The sequence below is a fragment of the Vigna angularis genome, chromosome 1 (genome assembly GCF_016808095.1).
Source record: "Vigna angularis cultivar LongXiaoDou No.4 chromosome 1, ASM1680809v1, whole genome shotgun sequence".
In the NCBI taxonomy this organism is placed as follows: domain Eukaryota; kingdom Viridiplantae; phylum Streptophyta; class Magnoliopsida; order Fabales; family Fabaceae; genus Vigna; species Vigna angularis.
This window is the reverse complement of record NC_068970.1, coordinates 55,303,535-55,325,584: the sequence shown is the minus strand read 5'-3', so window position 1 is coordinate 55,325,584 and position 22,050 is coordinate 55,303,535. Positions and strand designations below refer to the sequence as shown.

At 33.3% G+C, this 22,050-nt stretch overlaps 2 protein-coding genes, 1 non-coding gene and 1 pseudogene across 5 annotated transcripts; all 4 read right to left on the bottom strand.

The window, feature by feature from the left end:
* Window positions 1-2,912: 2,912 nt before the first annotated feature.
* LOC108325997 (uncharacterized) lies at window positions 2,913-6,884 on the bottom strand (annotated as a pseudogene).
* A 6,987-nt stretch (window positions 6,885-13,871) lies between these two features.
* On the bottom strand, window positions 13,872-16,964 carry LOC108323267 (pentatricopeptide repeat-containing protein DOT4, chloroplastic). The gene has a single exon (XM_017555703.2). The coding sequence runs from the start codon at window positions 16,912-16,914 to the stop codon at window positions 14,281-14,283; it is 2,634 nt and encodes an 877-aa protein (XP_017411192.1). The 5' UTR covers window positions 16,915-16,964; the 3' UTR covers window positions 13,872-14,280.
* Window positions 16,965-17,036: 72 nt separating this feature from the next.
* On the bottom strand, window positions 17,037-17,109 carry TRNAE-CUC (transfer RNA glutamic acid (anticodon CUC)). Its single transcript has one exon. It is a non-coding gene; the product is annotated as a tRNA-Glu (tRNA).
* Window positions 17,110-17,642: 533 nt separating this feature from the next.
* LOC108331366 (uncharacterized) lies at window positions 17,643-21,591 on the bottom strand. Of its 3 annotated transcripts, XM_052871623.1 has the most exons (4): window positions 21,370-21,585; window positions 21,167-21,265; window positions 20,329-21,083; window positions 17,643-18,311 (listed from the first exon to the last, which is right to left on the bottom strand). In XM_052871623.1, exons 3-4 carry the CDS (start codon window positions 21,042-21,044, stop codon window positions 18,092-18,094), a joined length of 936 nt encoding a protein of 311 aa, XP_052727583.1. In that variant the 5' UTR covers window positions 21,045-21,083; window positions 21,167-21,265; window positions 21,370-21,585; the 3' UTR covers window positions 17,643-18,091. The 3 variants fall into 3 exon arrangements, with proteins under 3 accessions (XP_052727583.1, XP_017421691.1, XP_052727584.1); XM_017566202.2 differs by lacking the exon at window positions 21,167-21,265; XM_052871624.1 differs by adding an exon at window positions 19,745-19,853 and having other exon boundaries at window positions 18,172-18,311; window positions 20,329-21,591.
* Between the last annotated feature and the right edge of the window lie 459 nt (window positions 21,592-22,050).

The following is a 22,050-nucleotide window of genomic DNA, read 5'->3' as shown; positions in this document are numbered from 1 at the left end:
TCTCCTTCCACTTTGGGTCTTCTCACTTCTTCCATTTCATCAATTTGTAAGATCAAGCTCTCCATGACAATGGAGAGCTAGTTTCATTATTGTTGGGGATTGATGTAATCACGGATCTTTTGTGCTAATTACAGTTGAATTGATTGATTATATGTCTATTCCATTGATTTCTAGTGTTTAATTCCTTCTCTTAAAGCTTGTGATGTTGTGTTCCACCATTGCATGATTCTAGGGTTTGCTTGATATTGGGAAATGTTGTGTAAATCTGGAATTGGATTAAATACCTAAGGGAAATTGTATCTAGGGATAGAACTTGGACCTTTGGTTGTCTTAAATCTCAACTCTTAAAGCGGATGAACTTGTTAAAGTTTCTAAGGAATTAGAATTTAATAAGTAAGTCTAGGCTCTTTCTACCAAGGGATTGGGTTGGAGTAATTTAGTTGATTGACTTTGGTTAATTAATGGAAAGAAAGTGAATTGTTGCACAAAAGTGAAGTAGATGAGATCATATCCCCAATAATACCATTTCATACCATTTCTAATCACTCGCATTTCTAGCGTTTAAGTTATCAAAGATCAACTTTTATCATTCTTGCATTATCTTTAATTTAATTGCATGAAAATCCCAAAAACATGGAATCATTCTTTAGTCTAAATTAGTTAGATTTTATACGATTGTTTAGGACACGAGTCTCTTGGGAAACGATATCCGGTCTTACCGGTTTATTACTTGAACGATTTGGTACACTTGCCGAAGTCTCAACAGGGTGTCACCTCTGAGATGGATGACCTCACTCTCCAAGAAAACACAGCCCCCAAAATAGCCGCAAAACGATGGGTTTTACCTCCAAACATTAAATTCAATAAACAAATTCAACTTCGATATGTTTCAAACAGACCCACGCCAACCTGCGTGGCTTTCTTCATAGATTAGTTGAAGAACAAAAATGACTTTTTTAAAATGGGAAATAAAATAGGAGCAGGGTTAAGTGAAGAAAGGAACTGGAAAAAATACAGTGAGGGAAGGAATTTTCAGTGCAATTGAATTATTAGAATAATTGGGCAAGTGGACGAAACAGGAAATAGAGGTTGTGGCGATGGAGGGAAGTCTAAGTGACGCTCCAACGATGGCGATGAAGGCAAGTTAACATCGAGGTCGGTGGAAAAATTAGAGTCGTGCTCCGACGATACAGTAGGACATGGGCCATTGGTGTGAATTTGGACGATGATGCGCGAGCCGTTTTGGATGAAGCATCTTGAACGTTTAGATCGTCCAATTTTAATCTCAATTCAATTCAATGAACCCTAATTTTAAAATGTTTCAGAAAAACCCTAATTTTAAAATTGTTTGTTTAAGAAAATGTCATGTACAAATGTTTCATTAAAAAAAACCACGTATAAGGTTTGTGAGTGCCATGTCCCAAAACTGTCCACGTCACCTTCATAGCTCATCAAAAAGTTAACCCCGTTAAGTTGATTTAACGACATGGGTCTAATTGAGTCAATTTTTCAATATAAAGGACCAAATTGACAAAACTTAAAAGACGGGGATCAAACTGGGAAAACCCCACATAAACAGGGACCTCCGAAGGGGTTTAACCAAAAAACTATTAGAAAAAAGAACTTTAATTAAAAGAACAAGTAAACAATTAACAATAAGTAAATAGATGAGAGTATGATATCAAGCCTAAAAATTAAAAGTAAATGAGACTTGCACGTAATAAGTGCAACAAACTAAACTAATGCAAAAGAGTAAAATAAAAGGCAATAACAAATTTCTGAACCTGATAGAGCTGTATAACAAATTCAGCATGTCTTCCTTAGCTTTTTCAACTTGACAAAGGACAACTACCTATAAAACAAGTAACCAAAAAATGCATGAAATGTTAAGTGGAAGAGCTGGAAAAAATTATAAAAATAGCATTGCCTCATGGTAGATCACCGTCAGATGAGATCTTAAAATGTCCACCCTTTGCTTGTATAACACTATTTATCTTCTTAACCCATTCAACCTTATCAGATGCACTTTCAGCCTTCAAAACAACAACAATATGTGCTACAACATAAAAACATAGTAATTAAAATGGTTTCAAAAATTTGTAAGAAATAAAAGTGTGCATGTTCCATTGACGACTATATTAACAGAGGATTTTACCTTTCAGATCAGATTTATAAGGAACTCTATTGGTAATTTTTGTTCACCTATCATGAACAAAAACTGCAATGTCAAATGATGCCAAAGACTCCTTATTGGACAGGAGCTCCTAACTCCATCTTCTGGTATCTCTCTCAGCACAAGATAATTTTGTTTTCCTGAAAAAGAAACAATTTACTAAGAGACGAAACAAAAGTTCAGATTTATAAAATGAATAAAATAGAAGCAAGGGCAGGTACTTAAACAAATAAGAAAGACGATTTTTTGGCCTTGTAAGTAGTGCTATTGAAAAATGTCAACCAGGTATCACTTACCATAGAAACATTAACTACATTTACACCATAACGATCTTCATTGGTTGGATATTAACCTTCAGAATATGGCCTACATTATTGATTCAACAAGGTATAAGGTGTTGGAAATTATAATATCAATAAGCTTAAAGGTAACACATAAAAGGAAAAACCTTTCAATAAAAGAATTCAATAATGTAGATTTCCCAACCTTCCTAGGCCCAAAAACAAAGCCCTGCAAAACGTTTCTATATGAATGTTGCTTCTTGCGATCCAAAAGCCGCTTCTTTATCACACGGACAACAGATGATAGATCACCAGGATAACCAATGTAAATAAGATTCTCCATGCTAAAAGTTGGGTTTAGAAGTGTCATAAGTGACCACTATGAAGAAAAAGTTAAATTTTGTTAAAATAAACAACAATCAATGTCAATGCAAATAAGGAATTCGGAACAAAGGATATCAACATAATATGTTAAAAGGTGAGCCAACAAAGAACGAGAACGTCGTTGGAAACATGTTTCTTCTCAAATCCCCAACCTACTTCTCCGGTTTCCCTCCCAACCGGTTGGATAATCAATGTCCTTCATGTAGGTCTCCACCTTGGTGGCCAGCCTATCCAGATCGAGGTCGGTGGAGGGAAATGGCCAGTCCTCGAGCCATGTCACCTGCGCGACCAGGTAGGGTTTCGTGCGCACCACACTGTTCACTCGGAACCGTTCCTGGCCCTTACAGATGAGGAAAAAGCGGTCATCCATGAGGCTCTCATGCTTTATGACTTCGTCGACGCAGCCAACGTCAGCGGTTCCGGAGACGACATTCGTGTAGATGACGCCGAAGCGGAGATCTGTTTGAAGGAATGCATGCATCATGATGCAGTAGCGGAACTCGAAGATCTACAAGGGGAGGATGGCGCCGGGGAAGAGCACCAGAGGGAAAGGGAAGAAAGGAAGCTCAACGATGTCATCGGAGTTGGGGGAGTTTGCGTGATGCTTCTCGGAGAAGGAAGAGGAAAAGCAGCAGAGAGTGGAATTAAGCTTCCGGCAGCGGTGGCGGAGAACGACGAGATTGAGATGATGCTTATGGTGCACTGAAATGAAGATTATGATTTGGGAGAGAATGAAGGCAGAATGGAAATGAAGATAGTGGTTTGGGGGAAATGTAGGCAGGAGGAGGGATTAGAGTTTGAAAAAAAAAAAGGCAGAAGGAATGAAGGCGCAGAAAAATTATTTTAAAAATAAAAAAAAATAAATGTTAGGGATGGTTTATGTTTTGAACCGTCGAAAATTTCCGGAGTTTTAAAAACCTTCGAAAAATAACCTCTCCTAAAATTTATTATTTTTATAGTGATAATTATATTTTTTATTTTGTTTTTCTTTTCTATTTTATTTTCGTCGGACATGGAAGCGTTATATGATTTTTCTTTTTTGAATTTATTGCCATCAGCATCAACTAAATTGAAGCAAATTAAAGTAATATTATAAATAGACCTTAAATTAAATAAATTTTAAAATAAAAATGTATTAACATTGACTTGGCTTATGATAAACTACTTTTATTAAAAAATAATTTAAAAATTTGTGATGAATTAGCCAATACTACTAAGAGTTTTCATTCAAAAGATGTCCTAACAAATTACAACTCGTGATTTTAGAGATTCACAATCTTGTGCTAATAATCATTCAGTGTTAGCCAAGGTTGACACTAAATTTATATTTTCTTCTAGTGCATGTTGATGACAAATGTGAATTTGTTAATGGTGGTGAAACGAACAATTTCTTTGTCGAATTAGATAATAACATGAATATAATCTGAAACATGACAACCTCATTATCCAACACATTTTCAATGAAAATAATAAAATCCACTTATTGTTTTACATTAACTATAATATAATTTTTATATAAATCACAATCTCACGTGTCAAGACAAATATATGGAGTAAAAACACTATAATATCACATAATTAACAAAAATAAATAAATAAATAAAACTCATTTGAAAAATATAAAAATTGAATATTCAATATACTAAAATAATTAATAAAAAGTCAATTAAAAAATATAATGAGTACGTAAAAAAAATTAATAAAAACTCAATTAAAAGTATTTTAATTTTTTTTTAAATTAAAATTTAATTAAGTCTTGAAATAAATATATATGAAAAACAAATGATATCGTTTTTAAATGTAATAGAAAAAAATACAGCGTGTATAATTATAAGAACTAAATGTTCTTCTATCATTAAATAAAAAAGTGTGTACAAAGTAACACCTATTATTTATTAGATTTATAATAATATTACCGAAAAAACATATTAAAACCTCAAATTTATTGGTATATTTTATATCTTGAAGTATTATTGTTTTGAAACTTTTCAGTCATAAATTTGTATTAAAAAATATTAATAAATTAAGGAAAATTGCCTTTCCAAACAACTTTTTAAACTTGTAGATGACGTAAAAGTTTTGTACAATACCAATATAACAACATCAAGTTCATTAGAGTTTGATAACTCACTTTATCATAAAAGTTTATTATTATTTTTATAGTTTTTAATTGAGTTTTATAATTAAAAAAAATTCAATTGAATTTTTATTTTTGTAAAAAAATATTTAATACATTATTTTTTAAAATTGATATTATCACCCTCTTAAAGTGATATGTGTCAAAATATATTAAAATTTAAATTATTTTTTATTTTTAAGGTATTATATATCAAAATTAGAGAGATTTCAAGATAGAAACTAACTCAAATTTTAATATGTAAGAGATTAATTAGATCAAAACAAATTAAAGATTTAGATATAAGAATCAAATTATTAAGTGTTTAAATAATTTAAATATGTTAGAAATAAAAGTAAGCTTAAACTTTTAAGAGAAGAAACGAAACAGTAAATAGTAAATATGGTTGATGAACCAACAATATGATTATACTTTTATTATACTTTTTTATTAATAGTGTGAATTATTTCTTAATGTTTTATCATAAATGTTTTGTTTTTTTCTGAGAGAAAATATAAAGACTAAATATAATATTTAAATTTGTTTAAACAATGAAGATAACTCATAAATATTTTTTATATGAAGATTAAAATGTAAACTTTTGTATATGAAAATTAATGTGGGTTGTAAGCACAACATTTTTAATGTAAGATTGTTTTTAATTAAATAAAAACCATCAAAGCATGTAGCTTTTATAAGTTTTTTTTAAGAAAAAAAACGGTAACAAGTACGCGTAACTTTTTTTATTTATTTAGTCGCGTGATTACTACTAATTACTGTGGCTTATAAAAGTTGTTTAATTAAAAATTGAATTTACTACATTTTTTAATCTTATTCTAGAGTCTGGGGCAGCGGAGAGAAAAACTGCTTTTCGTGGCATGCAATCAGATTCTCTGAAGTCAGAGAGAGAATTTAAGAATCTTTACCCATAAATTGATTATTCAAACATTAAAAAGTTAATAAAATGAAAATGTAGTGAGAAAAAGAAGGTATGCGATAAAAAAATATAAACTTGTTCATATTTTCTGTGCCATGCCTTAAAAAAAGTGTACTTGGCATGCTATTGTTTTTGAGTTACAGACATTTCATTTTGGGTTTAATGTCTTCGGAGTTCTATTTAACTGGGTCTTCGATTTTAAAAGAGCTTAATTGGATCTTCTTTTATGTAAAACTAAATCAATCTTACCGTTAAATTTTGTGGACGGTGTTAAAAATGTTGCTTGGTGGCTAAATGAGGTGACATCTCATAAGCACGTGGCAAATAGGTGGACTTAAATGATTTTTTAATTTAAAAAAAGTTTAAAAAAGTCTCTGTCACATCACCATCCTGACACGTCATCATCACATCTCCAGACAAACGCTAATCTCTTTTCAAGAAACCCTAGTCGTCGCACCATCTAGCGCTGTCACTGCCATCCTCGTCGGCAACCGTCCTCTCCAACGCATCACGCGCCACCACCAAAGCTTCTTCTCCCTTTTGTTGCACCTCTATCACTGTCGTGCCAGCAGCACTACCGTCCAATCTCTATCACAGAATCGTCCACCTTACGCCGTTGTTGCAGATCGCGAATCACCACTCTTCTCCACCACTAATCGCGCCGCTGCTTGCCTACACCTGCAACCACAATTAGACCTACAAGCAAACCAGAAGCCAATAACCTTCAAGCGTCGTCGCCGCCGTCGCACCATCTACAGTGACGAGATCATCTTATTCACCATCAATAACCAGAAAACCACAAACAGATCTGCAGAAAACCAAGATCCGACCACACCCTAAATGTTGCCGCTGCAGATTGCGAACATCTTCTTCCACCTCGCGAAGCTCCAATCGCGCGAATCGCCTGGAGATTAACCCAAGAGCGACCCACATATCTTCGTCTTCTCCATTGACGCACCAGAAACGAAACTCGCAAGTTCTTTCGTTCTCCATTACTTGCAAATCAAACGCAGAAACAATATATCAAATCACAGGGTCAACTTCCTTCAAGCCAGAATCCCAATCGCGATCCTTCATCCTTCCTTGAAAGCTGCTCACAACACAGGCATAAAATTCTTGTTCATGACGGTGCAAGAAGTCTTCCCCCTTCCCTCCAATCTGAAACCCTAATTTTGGGTGGGGAAGGGGCTGACACGTGGCAAGGCCTCATCGGCCACATCCATCTGGTCATTATGTGGACCTCTTTATATGCCACGTGCTTATGAGATGCCACCTCACCTAGCCACAAGACAACATTTTTAACGTCGTCCATATAATTTAAGAGCAAGGGTTTTATCAATTCAATTTTACATAAAAATGGACCCAATTGAGCTCTTTCAAAATACGGGGACCCAATTAATACAAATCCGCATAAATAGGGACCTCCAAAGACATTAAACCTTAATTTTGTTTTTACTTGTATTAAAAGAAAACTGTCTACTTTTTTATCGTTAGAACAAAAAGAGTGTATATTGCCATTTGCTTCATACGTGGTTTCTTCTAATTTATCCTTACATTCTAAGAAGAAAATAGAAAAGAATAGAAGGAAAAAACGAATGTGTGGAAATAATAAAAGTGGAATGGTTAAAATGGGTAATGCCATCCAATTATCGAAAACATAAGGTTTAAATTAGGAATAGCAAAAAAATCTGCGTTGGTGGATATCTGCGGATAAAATTTGCGATGACTCTGCAGATATTTACTATGTGCGGGTTGCGAGTAGCAGGTATTTTTATACCCACTTATAAATGGGTCGGGTGTGTGTATTAATACTATTCGTACCTGCTCATATCCGCTACGCGCAAAAAAAATAATTTAAATTAAATTTATATTTTATTAAGTTAAATTTAATTAAAATTAACATTAATTTATATTTTATTAGGTTAAATTTAATTAAAATTAAATTTTAATTTATAATTAATTTAATTTATATATATTTTATATATTTTTTGTAATTTTATTTAAATTTTATTTTAATAATTTATAAAAATATATTTTTTTAAATATTTGTGGGTATCCACGGGTATCTATGGATATCCGCGGGTTTTTAAATATAAACGGATATTTTTTAAGCGAGTAACCGTGCGGGTAGCAGGTGAATTTTTTTTGTCGAGTCAGATTGCGAGTAGACATTATCATGTCCGATCCGCTCGTTGTCATCCCTAGTTTAAATCTTCGAATGAATATTCTATTTATTTGAAAATCTCAATTAAATATTTAGTTTATTGATCTTAATTGAATTTTTACTTTCTAAAATATATTGTAATTAAATTTTATTTTTAAAATGTAATTTGTTTTTTTCTATACTAACTATATTAATTTAAATGTCATTTGTTATTGTCATTTTTGGAATAAATATTAGGTGAAAAATCAAACTTAGAGCATTATGTATTTGTTATTTTTTTAATATAATTTTAATTTTTTAAATTAAAATAATTTCATCCTTTTTAAATTAAGATCAAATTTAACTTTTATATAAATGTTATAATGATATTTTTATTAAAATTGATATTTTATTAAATATTTTTAACAAGTCTATTTAAATTTATATTTTATCTTAAATTTTATTTAAATTATGTTTAAAATATTTATATATTAATATAAAGTATTATTTTTACATTAACTCTATCATTTAAGATAAAATATAAATATTGGGACTATATTAAGATATTTTACATGAGACCTGTTACAACATTAACATGTGATAATATTGTTTTAAAAAGTATGAATATTCTTTTGGTACTTTAACTTACCCTTCTGCTTTTGTGTGTTCGTGTATGTTTGTTTTCTCTTTTTCAATGATTACCTTAATGGTACAAGATTAGGGATGTCTCTAGTGAGCAGGAGCTAGTTGGTGGCAGAATTGAAGCTTAGAGTCGTTCCCTCTTTGTTTTGGGATAATGATACTTTGACAACATATTTTTGACAATATTTTAACATCATCTACATGTCATTCTATGATTGGTTCAAAATTACTCCACAATCAATAATAATAATCATAAACACCAACATGGACCAATCACAGAATGACACATAGATGATGTTAAAATGTTGTCCAAAAAATGTTGTCAAAGTATCATTATCCTTTGTTTTGTAATGTCTATGTTACACTTTTGGTGTAGTGTAGTATATCTTCTTGTAGTGTAGGACAATGTATATATGTTAGCAGTATTTTTAATATTATGTCATTTTCGGTTCCTATTTTTAAGGAACATAATGTGGTCTATTAAGCCGTTAAGTTTTTATTTTGTTTCAACTGCATGGAGGTTATGTAGTAGTTACTGATTTTTGTTTCAACGACAATAACAAACTCATTCCTTTTTTTAACCCTGTGATGGCCAAACTTTATAAAGTGAATGAGATACTCTCAGTTTTGATCACTAAGGCTACTTCTCTCTTCAGATAAACACATCATCAAGTTTTGAGTGACTGAAGGTTTAAAAAACAAAGTTGTGTTCGGATTTTTAAAGCTACAATGGTAGGAGGTACGTATTTTATTTTGTTTTCTTTTTTGCTTCCGCTGTGTTGATCTGGATATGTTATTATAATATTCATATAACATGTTTTTACACGGTTAATTTATCATTTGGTATCAGAATCAGGTTAAATGATAAATTAAGAGTGTAAAAACTGATCCAAACATGCTATATAAACATTATAATAATACATCCATATCAACACAACGGAAGCAAAAAATCAGAATAAAATGTGTACCTTCTGCCATTACAACTTTAAAAATTCAAACACAACTTTGTTTTTCTAAACTTCCACTCACTCAAAACTTGATGGTGTGTTTATCTAAAGAGAAGAGTAGGCTTAGTGATCAAAATTGGGAGTATCTCATTCCCTTTGTAAAGTTTGGTCATCTAAGGGTTAAAAAAATGAATGGATTTGTTATTGTCATTGAAACAAAAATCAATAACTACTCCATAACTTCCATGCAGTTGAAACAAAATAAAAACTTAAGGGCTTAATGAACCACATTATGTTATTTAAAAATAAAAACCGAAAAGACCATAATATTGAAAATATATGTCTTTTCTCGAACCAATTGTTTTGTTTTATTAAAAATGTAATATATTTTATAGTAGTTAAACACTACAAAAATTGAAATGTTACAAATATGACCTATGGTAGGAGGTACGTATTTTATTTTGTTTTCTTTTTTGCTTCCGCTGTGTTGATCTGGATATGTTATTATAATATTCATATAACATGTTTTTACACGGTTAATTTATCATTTGGTATCAGAGTCAGGTTAAATGATAAATTAAGAGTGTAAAAACTGACCCAAACATGCTATATAAACATTATAATAATACATCCATATCAACACAACGGAAGCAAAAAATCAGAATAAAATGTGTACCTTCTGCCATTACAACTTTAAAAATTCAAACACAACTTTGTTTTTCTAAACTTCCACTCACTCAAAACTTGATGGTGTGTTTATCTAAAGAGAAGAGTAGGCTTAGTGATCAAAACTGGGAGTATCTCATTCCCTTTGTAAAGTTTGGTCATCTAAGGGTTAAAAAAATGAATGGATTTGTTATTGTCATTGAAACAAAAATCAATAACTACTCCATAACTTCCATGCAGTTGAAACAAAATAAAAACTTAAGGGCTTAATGAACCACATTATGTTATTTAAAAATAAAAACCGAAAAGACCATAATATTTAAAATATGTCTTTTCTCGAACCAATTGTTTTGTTTTATTAAAAATGTAATATATTTTATAGTAGTTAAACACTACAAAAATTGAAATGTTACAAATATGACCTATGTTAATAGTTTATTTTCATCCAAAACTCATTTTAGAAAAATTTGGACACCAAAAAATTATTTTACTTGTTAAAAAGAAAAAGGAAATAAAAAAAGTATATAGTGATATAATGAGATATAAGTTATAAGTGTCCATTATTTGGTGTCTAGAGTTGCTCATTCAAAGAAGCTTATAAATATTTTATTTCTAAACAGTAATGTTTATTTTCCAAATAAGTTTATGTTGCACATAATTGTCATATAACATGATAATTTTATTAAAAAAATAAAATGAAAAGAAAGAACAGAAAATATGAAAGGAACGTACCAAATCTATAATAAAAATACATTGCACAAAAAATATACATATTATAAAAAAGCTAAATAAATACATAAATGAAAAAAAATAAATCAATACAACACCAATAAAAAATTAAAACTCAACTATAAATTCCTTAACATAATTAAGAGATTTATAATTAAGGCTTAATACCTCTTTTGGAGGGGTTGTGTTCAAAATTGTCCTACTTTTTTTAAAAAGTAACAAATGATCCCAACTTTTGAAAAAACTGGTCAAGTTAATCCTTTTTGCTAACGGCGTAAAAAAATTTATCTTATTGCGTGACAGTTGTGTGGTAGTGAGGTTAAAATTGTGACAAAAAAAATAGACTGGATGCAGTTAAGGCTTCCATTCAAAGGGGTTTTGAGACTGTTCAGATTTAGGAGTAAACAACTCTCCACTCAATTTGCTTCTTTCTCTTCTGAAGTCAAATTCTCTGTTCTGCATTCCAAATAAAAATCCTTCATGAGCTGTTCATTTCTGTAATATTAATTTCATTTCTTTAGAAGATTATTAATCTATGTATGGAAGTTACTTTTCACAAGATTTTCAATCATCCTCCAAATTTTGAAATACCACATATCTGTCAAAAAAAATTCATTTATTTGAGAAGAGGAGTTCAATTTTCGTGTCAGAAAAAAAGTGGTCAAGAAACAACCCGCCTCTGCGAAAAAACAACACGCCTCTATCGTGACCATTGCGTCGCGAAGAGGTCGTGTCTGCGCTTCCCTACGAAACAACCCAAAACAGAGAAGAAGAAGAAGAAGAAGAGGGTTTTCCTTGCGCCACGAAGGGCCTCGCGATTCCGCCACAGTACTCGCCAGATCATTCCACCGCGAGCCACAACGACCTTCTTCGACATGATCTCCTCACGCGGTCCCTCGCGAACACACCGCCAACCAACACAGAAGACAAAAACGCCGCTTGCATCGCGCTCCCGCATCTTTGTCGTCTTTGCCGTCACAAGGCTTTTGCCTTTGCTCGAGACAAGGATAACTCTCAGAGTAGAGTTGTCCGCGAAAAATAAGAACTCAGGGTTGGGTTGTTAGCGCGAAAGAAACAAAAGAAAATTGGGAAGAAGAAGACAAGTTCTTGATTAAGTTTTTTTATAGTGAATTAGCTTTTAGAAATTTAATTAGAGTTAAAGTGATTTTAATTAAATTACCTATTAAGATTAGAGGTAATTAGAAATTGCTATTTACAGTGGTTAATAAAACCCTAACTTTTCATAAATTTTTTAATTATAAATTAAAAGGAATCTTCGCCTAATTCAACATTTTTTAGTAGTTATTTAATTTTTTTATAATTATTTATTTCCCTTTAAAGGATTATTCAATTTTTTATTTTACATCTCATTCACCTTTAAAATTTTGACACCATTAGTAAAAAGATTAACTTGACCCGTTTTTTCAAAAATTGGGATCATTTATTACTTTTTAAAAAAGATAGAATCATTTTGAACACAATTCCTCTTTCTAGGGACAAAAAGAGGTCTTAAGCCTATAATTAATTAGCATGCTCAAACAGCATAAGGCCACTACAACTTATTAGTGCTTTTTAGAAACATCATTTGTTTCTTATTTAATATTCACCTAATACGCACCTCTTCCTAAATATATATAAGTTTTCTATTTTTCATTCTTTAGCGTATATTATATTTTCTTTCGTTTGACTTTTAATTTTTAGAAAACTATTATCTAGAACTAAAAAAATCACCTGCTCGTGGAGTCTATCTATTAAGCTCTTGTTTGTTTGTCCATTAAATGTTTAAAAGAGAAAATTTGTAAAACTTAGAAAATAGCAATAAAACAAAACACAACAGACCAAATTAACGGAAAGACAACATGAGAAGTGAAACAAATGCATGACTACTTAATTGTCCCAGGTTCTGCATTTTTTTATGACTACCTTAATTGGCATTTCTGAGTTTGTGGATGCAGCTTTTATCAATTAAGATTCATTACTGCTACAGATATTCTTTCCCTGAAACCAAAAAAACAGTGTTCTTGGGTAGGGTGGATTGGCAGTTGCATGTGCAAGGCTCGTAAAAGAAGGAAGTTTTGCACATAGCAGTTTACTATAACTCTCTCCCTGCAGGCCATATGCATCTGTCAGTACCAAAGAAAGTATTCCAAGGAAATTATTGCAGTGAAGCCTAAATGTTCAAAAACGCTTGAGGGAAAGGAAGAACAAAAATGGCTAATACCTAAGGAAATTTTTAAAGGGTTAAGCTTTGGTGAAATCCATATTTGAATACTGATATCTCTTGATGCAGGCTATCATGTAAAGTTGTAACTTGTAACTCCTGATGCAAAAAATTGACAAGGTAATAGATTTGTTAAATGTATGTATATTTTATCAAGGTTTGAACTATAGATTTTTTTGCTTTTAATTTATGTGTATGAATTTTTTTATTTGCGACTATATAGAAATATAAAGGATTTTATGCATGATGCAGAGGTCCATTAATATTTTAATCCATAAAAATGGCTTTGAAGGGGTATAGATTCGTGACTTTTGAGGAGTAAAGTAATTTGATTCACAATATTTTAAAGGGGGACAAACAAAACAGATTGAATATGATTATTTGAATGTGTAATGTTTCAGTTATATCAGATGCGTAATGGAGAGCAATTTGAATCTAGAATACCTCAAAAACACGTCACCCATTCAGTATGGCGTGACATCCTTATGCAACTATACCCGTACTTCAAAAAAGAGGACACAGCACTGAATTTCTCATTTCCTCAGCATTTTTATTGTCATTCTGATTTTGATTCCCTTCTCACGAGTCGAGATTGGTCATCATGATCAGTTCAGAAAAAGAAAGTTGGAATCTAAAAGCAAAATGAGATCACTCGCAGAAATCATAAATATGTCACAGTGCCAATGATCTATCTCAGAAAAATATGTTACATCTGACCCCTAATTACAGATATCGGCCGCGAAGCTATTCCAATCCAAATATAGATCTTTAGACAAGTCATCCATGAATAACATCCTTTCTGGCTAAGGAAATAAAATTGCCTCTGGCATTATCGTAAAAACTAAAAAAACCGTAGTCTCAACCACTGATTCTACACAAGTATCACTATCACTTCTACCTACATTTTGACAATGACCTTGAATCCTAATCTGTAACGAGTCTCACATCAGTAAGAGAACTCTGATTGCAAAATATGCAGCTATCAATTCACGTGAAGAGGAGGATACATTGACAACCCTTTTATAGAAAATTTCCAACGATTTACCAGAAACCTCGGCAAGAACATACACCATCCTTGAAATGGTGAAACCGGTTTGAATCTCGCAACACAATATCTCTCCCAGTTGTCTTGGACATCAACTTCCCCATATCATGACAGTCCTTACATACTCTAAGATTCTTGGTTACCCTAACAATCTTCCCTGGAGGCAAATTTAGTACACCAAAAGCCATGGCTAAAGTCTCACTGTGTCCACAGAGAAGCACTTCCTTATTCATATCATCGGCATTAATTAATGCAAACCGCATCTTATTAGAGTAGTCTACCCTATTCATCTTCATCCTCAGTTTTCTCAGCAATGAGTCTATCCTTTTGGCCTGAGGGTGGGAAGTATCCCCAGCAACAAAGATGTTAAACTTTCCTTGAATATCAATCCAACTACAACCTTGATCCTTTTTAAATCCCCCCTTACCTATCTTTCTTTGTAACTTTTTTACTTCTTCCAACTTTTCCGCCTCTGCATAGACATTTGCTAGAAGAACATAATACTTTGTGTTCTCTGGCTCAAGCTCAAAAATATGCTCTGCTACTTTTTCTGCTAGCTCCACATCATGATGGATCCCGCATCCAGAAAGCAAGGCACCCCAAATTGCAGCATCTGGTTTAATTGGCATAGTTTCAATGAACTTGTATGCCTTGGATAGATTTCCAGAGCGAACAAGGAGATCCACCATACATGCATAGTGTTCTAACTTAGGCTCAATGTTGAATTCACTTCTCATGGAACTAAAGAATTTCCATCCCTCTTTCAGTAATCCAGAGTGACTGCAAGCATAGAGTATTGAAGTGAAGCAGGAATCTTCAGGCTGAATACCTGCTATCCTCATCTTTTCAAATGTGGAAACTGCCTCCTTTCCAAACCCATGCATGCCATAGCCAGCAATCATAACAGTCCACAAGATGATATCCTTTTTAGGAATCATATCAAAAAGTTGTTGTGCAATAACTACTAACCCACACTTCACGTACATATCAACAAGTGCACAGGCAACTTGTAAATCTGAAAAGTACCCTTTTCTCAATATGTGCCCATGTAACTCTCTACCTTTCTCTAGAGCTGCTAAGCCTGCACAAGCTGGAAGGACACAAGCCACTGTAATGCTATTAGGCTTCAATTGCTTTTGCATGTCCACAAACAGTTCCAGAGCTTCATAGGGAAGTGAGTTTTGTGAATAACCTCCAATCATCGTGTTCCATGAGACAATGTCTTTGACAGGAATTTGAGAGAAAATTAAACGAGCTTCTTCCATGACTCCACATTTTGCATACATATACATGAGAGCATTGAAAACAGGCAAATTCAATCCAATGTTGTTCTTTTTAATGAAATTGTGTATATTCCTTCCTTTATCCAACGAGTTGCTACAAGCACAAGCATGAACCACACTTGAGACAGTATAAACATCTGGCTTAAGACCTTTGCTTTGCATTTCTTCAAATAATATAATGGCTTCATCATACAGACCCTTCCGTACATAAGCAGATATCATTGAAGTCCAAGAAACAACAGAAGTTTTACTCATCTTGGAAAAAACATCAGTTGCACCTTTTAAATAGCCACATTTAGAATACATGTCTAGTAATGTGTTGTCAAACACGACATCCCCGCTATAGCCAGTTTTCACTCCGCAAGTATGAAGAGCTCTACCGAATGAAAGCTTGCCAACGTTTGCACAAGCCACAAGAACGTTAACCAAGGTGACCAATTCCATACCAAACCCGAAATTCAGCATCTGAATGAAAAACTCAAGTCCATCCCAGGAAAACCCATTTAAAACACACCCACTAATCATAGAATTCCAGGAAACAACATCTGGCTCACTCAATTCATCAAACATATTATGTGCACTCTCAACATCACGACATTTAAAATAAGCTGCAATTAAAGAGTTAATAACTGTATTATCAGAACCAAAACCTAGTTTAAAAGCATACCCGTGAACGCTTTTACACGCCCTTATCTTTGCCAATGCTGTATAACACTTCAATATACAAGTAAAAGTAAAAGGATCCCCTCTGATTCCCAACTTCTGCATTTTCCTGATAAGACTCACAGCTTCCTCGTAATTTCCAATCTTTGCGTATTTAGACATCAAAAAATTCCAGAGATAAATCTTATCATTGATAATCCCATCTAATATTTGTCTCCCTGCGGCCAAATCATCACAATGAACATACATGAAGACTAGCTTTGCCCCCAAAATGTCATCAATTTCCATGCCGTTGGAGATGATAATGGAATGAACCCTCTTTCCATCTTCCAAAGACTTCAGCTCGGCACAGAGCTGCAACACAGAACAGTAAGTTTGCAGCTCAAGTTCAGACATTTGTGAAATTTTGAGCAATTCCATGGCTTTTCTGAGATCACCCGTTTGGCAGAATTTGCGAATTTGTGCATTCTTGTCTATGGCTACGTTGTAGGTGGGCTTGGACAAAGTTGCAGAGACAACGACACTGCTACTGCAAGAAAGGACAAAATTAGGAGGTGGAAGACATGTCCAAGATTGTCTGAAGAGGATGAAGTAATTGGGAGATTTTGGATGGTTCGTCTTGTTTCTGGGATTATGATAAGTTGGATAAGCGTTCAACGGTGCTACGCTTCTAGTTTTAGACATAATTGGCTTTGCTCTTCCTCACCCCTTCAAACCAACCACACTGATACCGTTATTTATAGCTACACCGGTAAATATACAAAAGCTGATAAAAAATAAAAGAGAAAAACTTCACAAAATAAACATTCCGTTGCCGGGACTTGAACCCGGGTCTCTCGGGTGAGAGCCGAGTATCCTAACCAACTAGACTACAACGGATCTCTGATAATGTTTTTGCTTAATATGTAATATTAACTAATATTCAGTATTATCTTTTCACCAACTTGTACATTTGCACTGGAATAAAGTATTTTTCACTTCTACCACACATATTGTTCAATTGTTCATGTTGAAGCCACACAAATCTTTGTTTTTTATACATCAATAATTTGTAGATATTGCAATTTTCACTTTCTCAATTTAAAAGGTGGTATATCCATTATTTAGCTCCCTTGGCACGTCATCAAACCCGTGACAAATCTATATATATGATCTTCCCAATATAATTGACCCTACCCTACTACTAGGATCTCATTTTACTTTTTGTAATATTAATTTAATCCATTGCTTAGATCTGTCAGTCAACAAAATTTTGATGAAGGATTTATCTTGGGCATAAATATGTATCATGAGCTTATGTACCTTGAAAATGAAGGCAAGAGTTCGAGTATATTGCTTTTGATTAACTTTAGAAAATGATGACAAGCAAAGTTACTTGGATGAGAAGCTAGAATACTTGCAAACAAAAAGAATGGCGCATAAACACACTGATGACGTATGACATTGGATTCTTTGAACTTTATATTAGCAGACAAGCCAACAGATAGTAAAGAAAGAAAAGAGTGTAAGAACGTAAAAAAGAGAAGAGAAATCAAGGAGAGGCTTGTTCTGTTTGCTTGTTTTACAGCGAATAATTTAGTGTGTCTAACATATAACATCTATGCCACAAGTAAAATATCTTCTTTGCTTTTCTCCCTCATAAAATATCTAAGCCACGAATGCTGCAATAAGGAAACAATTTGGTCGTAACTTGCCTAGTTGGCAAGTTTCTTTACAACAAATTTCAAGGAACATACCCTGAAAAATGTGAAGTTGGTCATGACGGTTATGCATTGCCACCACTTCTGAGAAAGAATATGCCATGAACTTCAATGACATACACTCATCATATAGGCAAGAAGAGTGGTGTTGGCTTCCTCCACTAGAACATATTTACACGAAAGAACCAAGGTAGAACAAACGCTATAACTAGGCATGCCATTAAGAAGTTACAAAATGGTTGTCCACGCCAGCATCCACCAAATCTTCTGGATGAGGTATCATCATTGCCCATGAATCTAGTATCATTCCATTCTTCAATAAATCCATGATCAGCAACGTCCGAAACATTTTTTGCAGTCTCACCACATATTTCACACAACCTGTGATCACGAAAGGTTATTAAAGATCGTGAAGGAACTAACATAGAACAATAGGAACCTCAGGAACCTCGGTACTAGTTTGCATTTTAAACAAGATCTACCATGATCGGTGATAACATTCTTATAACCATGTAAATGTTTGCAATTTTCAGATAAAAAAATGTAAACGTTTGCAAAAAGCACGCGTAAACTCTTCTGTCTCAGTTCTATAAGCAACAAAGATATTCAGACTTAAAAAAAGAATAAGCTGCAAGTATATTAAGATGTGAATGGGAAAAACAATTACTGATATAGGTTCCCCCACCCAACCCCATTGGTTCACCCAACTTGATTCGGATGAGTAAGGGCCCAATGGCTTTCAAATTCTGAAGGGTCTTAAAAGGACAGAGGTACATGCATGAGTGATTTCAAACACATATTTGAGTTATGTTACCCAAACCAATGGTATTTTCGGACCGTTCTTCAACAGGAGCAGTTGAAACGAGAACCGCAAAAATTTGAATTGAGCATACATCTGAACAATCATTTCATAATTTGAATTTTTATGTAAACAATTTTGAAATAGTAACTGCGACTTTGACAAAGCTCTAGATAGAAGGCAAGTGGAGAGAGCTTCTCATATTATTTTGTTAGATTAGACTCATTAATATGCAACGGCAGAACCTTCCCCACCCTCGACCCAAAAAAAGAACACCAAAATAATCTAGGTTCCACCAATCAGTTCTTGCACTATGGCCTCTTGGGTTCACCATTATACTTGCAACAGCACCAAAAGATTATCTTGAGTTTTTCACTAATTTGGTGTGGATCCATAAAAATACATAGATTACAAATTGATGCCGTAACTAAAGGAAAGCAAGCAAGAGAAGGGTTTATAAGGGGACAGGTCACTAATTAGTGAAATTGGTGAAAGTCACATTGGCACCATACCACCAGAGTTTATTCTCTAAGAACCAATAGCAATTATTTTAAATGTGAAATATGGCCACATTCTGAATCATCATGGAAATCGTTACAGACGAAAGACAATCTTTCTGGCAAACAATCTTCTATGAATACAATTTTTTCTTTCTTTCTATATGAATGGGTGGAAACCATGGAAGAAAACAGAAAGGAATAGGAGGTACATTGCTATATATTATTCTTTTATAGGAGATGGAAGTATAAACTTATTTTTTCCTAGTTCATTCCGCACATATAAGCTGAAAAGAGAAACATAAGATTCAAAGAAACTTCGTGGAGACAAAAGCATTTTTTCTTTACTAGGCATCAACATGAAAAATATGCAACTATACCAAACTAAGACCTGGTGGCATTATTTGGAATTTGGATGTCAATTAACCTCAGCTCGCAACCAACAGAAGCCAAGCTATTAGCTAATACCTCAGAAGGAAAACCAACTGAGTGTCTGTGGATGCATTTTCCCAACTCACCCTTCGTCGAAGTCAATTACTACTAAAAACTCCATGTGTCAGGGTGCAAAAGGATGATATTGGTTCTCCAGTTAGCGATGTAACCAGCGAAAAGTGAAACGGCAACGAGCTACATGCAATAACCAACTGACAAATGATAAGCAATGAAGCCGGTTTCAAAAGTTCAGACTCAAATTTAAGAAATTTATCGAATTAAATTTTAATAATAAGAAAATAGATTTGCAATAATAATGGTAATAGTAACACTAAATCTATATGCAAAAGTATGCCGCAGAGTTTCAAAGATTTCACAAGACGAGATGGGACAGAAAAAATCAACAAAAAAGAAATAAAATTACAAATTATTAAAGCAATGCACATCCCAAATTGGTTTCTTTTTGAGAAATTGTACCAAGTAGGTTACAGACACGAGGTAATCAGAAACGTAGAAATCCTCAGGAATCCCTATGCCATTTTGAATTCAAAATAAACGGGCAACACAACAGAACATTTTCAATGTTGCAGGCATTAACACAAAAAAAAAAAAAAAAAGATGTTGATATGCACAATAGAAATTACCAAGTACTAACAAAAGCAGCAGTTACCTGTTTCCTTTAATCTTGAACCATGCCTCAGCACAATGACTGTGAGCAATGCCTAATTCATCTTTACAAGCACAACCAAGCTGAATCAAATCTGTATTCGTAGTAGCAGCACTACTTACAGTGCCAACAGCTTCTGCTTCTAATGGTTGCCCAGAGGCCAGATGGCAAATCCTACAAATCAATTCACCTTCCAGATTCTCACTAAAACCGTCGCAGCTGCCACGGTTTATATCAATCACACATGAATTTTTATCGATGTCAGACACTCCTCTTATCACTTTCTTGGACACCTTGCTCAAGCCTGAATCATTAGGTTTTGCTTCCAATTTCCTATTTTCTCCACTGACACAATCAATCTGTGCGGAAGGATCTATTACAACACAAGTCTCAGGTACTTCCCCACTAACCAAATTTCTTGAACTATAACTGGTTCCTTGATCAACCCCATGTAATGTATCATTATTTTCTTGAGGTCCAACCAGGTTCTGATCATTAACTTCTTGCAGCCCCTCCTTTAGCTCCACATTCAAACCAAGACCATTACACATCTGGTCTGTAGTCTCATCTTCCCCACTTACACTAACTCTTTCATCCGACCTATGTCCACCTCCTGCATCAATTGCATTTCCTTCAACCAATTGGTTCAAATCGTCACTCACCCTTTCATCAACATGATCCAAAACTTCACCACTACCTTTGCTTTTTGCCAGATCCATCACCCCAACATCAAATTCTTCCACTCAATACTTTCAAACCTGAAAAGAAACTCGTGACAATATATAACGTATGTCTCCTACAGTGATAAACCCCACCAAGAAAAGCAAAAGCAAAAAAAAACCTGCTATTTACAGAGGATGAACAATGTGACCGAAGTAAACACGGAGAATACACATCTAAACCGACCATTTAATGTTGTGAGACACAACCTTCAAACATCCTTACAAAAACATAAACACACGCAAACGAAATGGTAAAAAATGAAACTTGGATCATCACCAATAGGATGTTTCACTGAAATGAGACAGAAAAAGGAGGGTTTACCTCAGACATTGGATTTAAGAATAAAAAATGAAACTGGGTATGTTTGAATGCAGGCACAGCACGTTAAAACTCTGGGCTATGCCACTGGTTGTGGCTGGAGTTGGAAGAATGGACAAAATTATGATTATTTATATGTATGAAAAGTAGTAGCAGGGTTAGGTGAGGAAAGTAACTGGGAAAATGGTATCGAAATTGGAAAATAGATTGAGTGCGTTTGAATCATTTGATGGAATGGATTAGTGTGTAAAGCAAAGGATAAGAAATTGAGGTTTTTGTCTTTATTCCCTGCTTTTACACTAAACCTTTTACTTTAGCGACATGCATCAGCAGCACACTCAAAAACTTACAAAATAATCATACTAATCTTTTATTTTAATTTTTATCATTATAATATTTAATTAATTTCATTTTGTAAATATTTAATCTATTTGAAAATGGATTTCAAAGATAAAAATTTTAAAAATATTAAAATTTTACAGTTTTGTATTTAGAATGTAATAAATATTTGTCATAAAAAAATTAACTATGAAATCTAACAATAGCAAACTTGAAATATAAAATAATTTGTAAACCTTTTATAGAAGGCATGGAGGGAGAGAAATGACAATATGGATTATTTTATTTAGGAAAGGAGAATATAAGGGAAAACATAATAGAACTAACTCTTCTTTTTTATTTTTT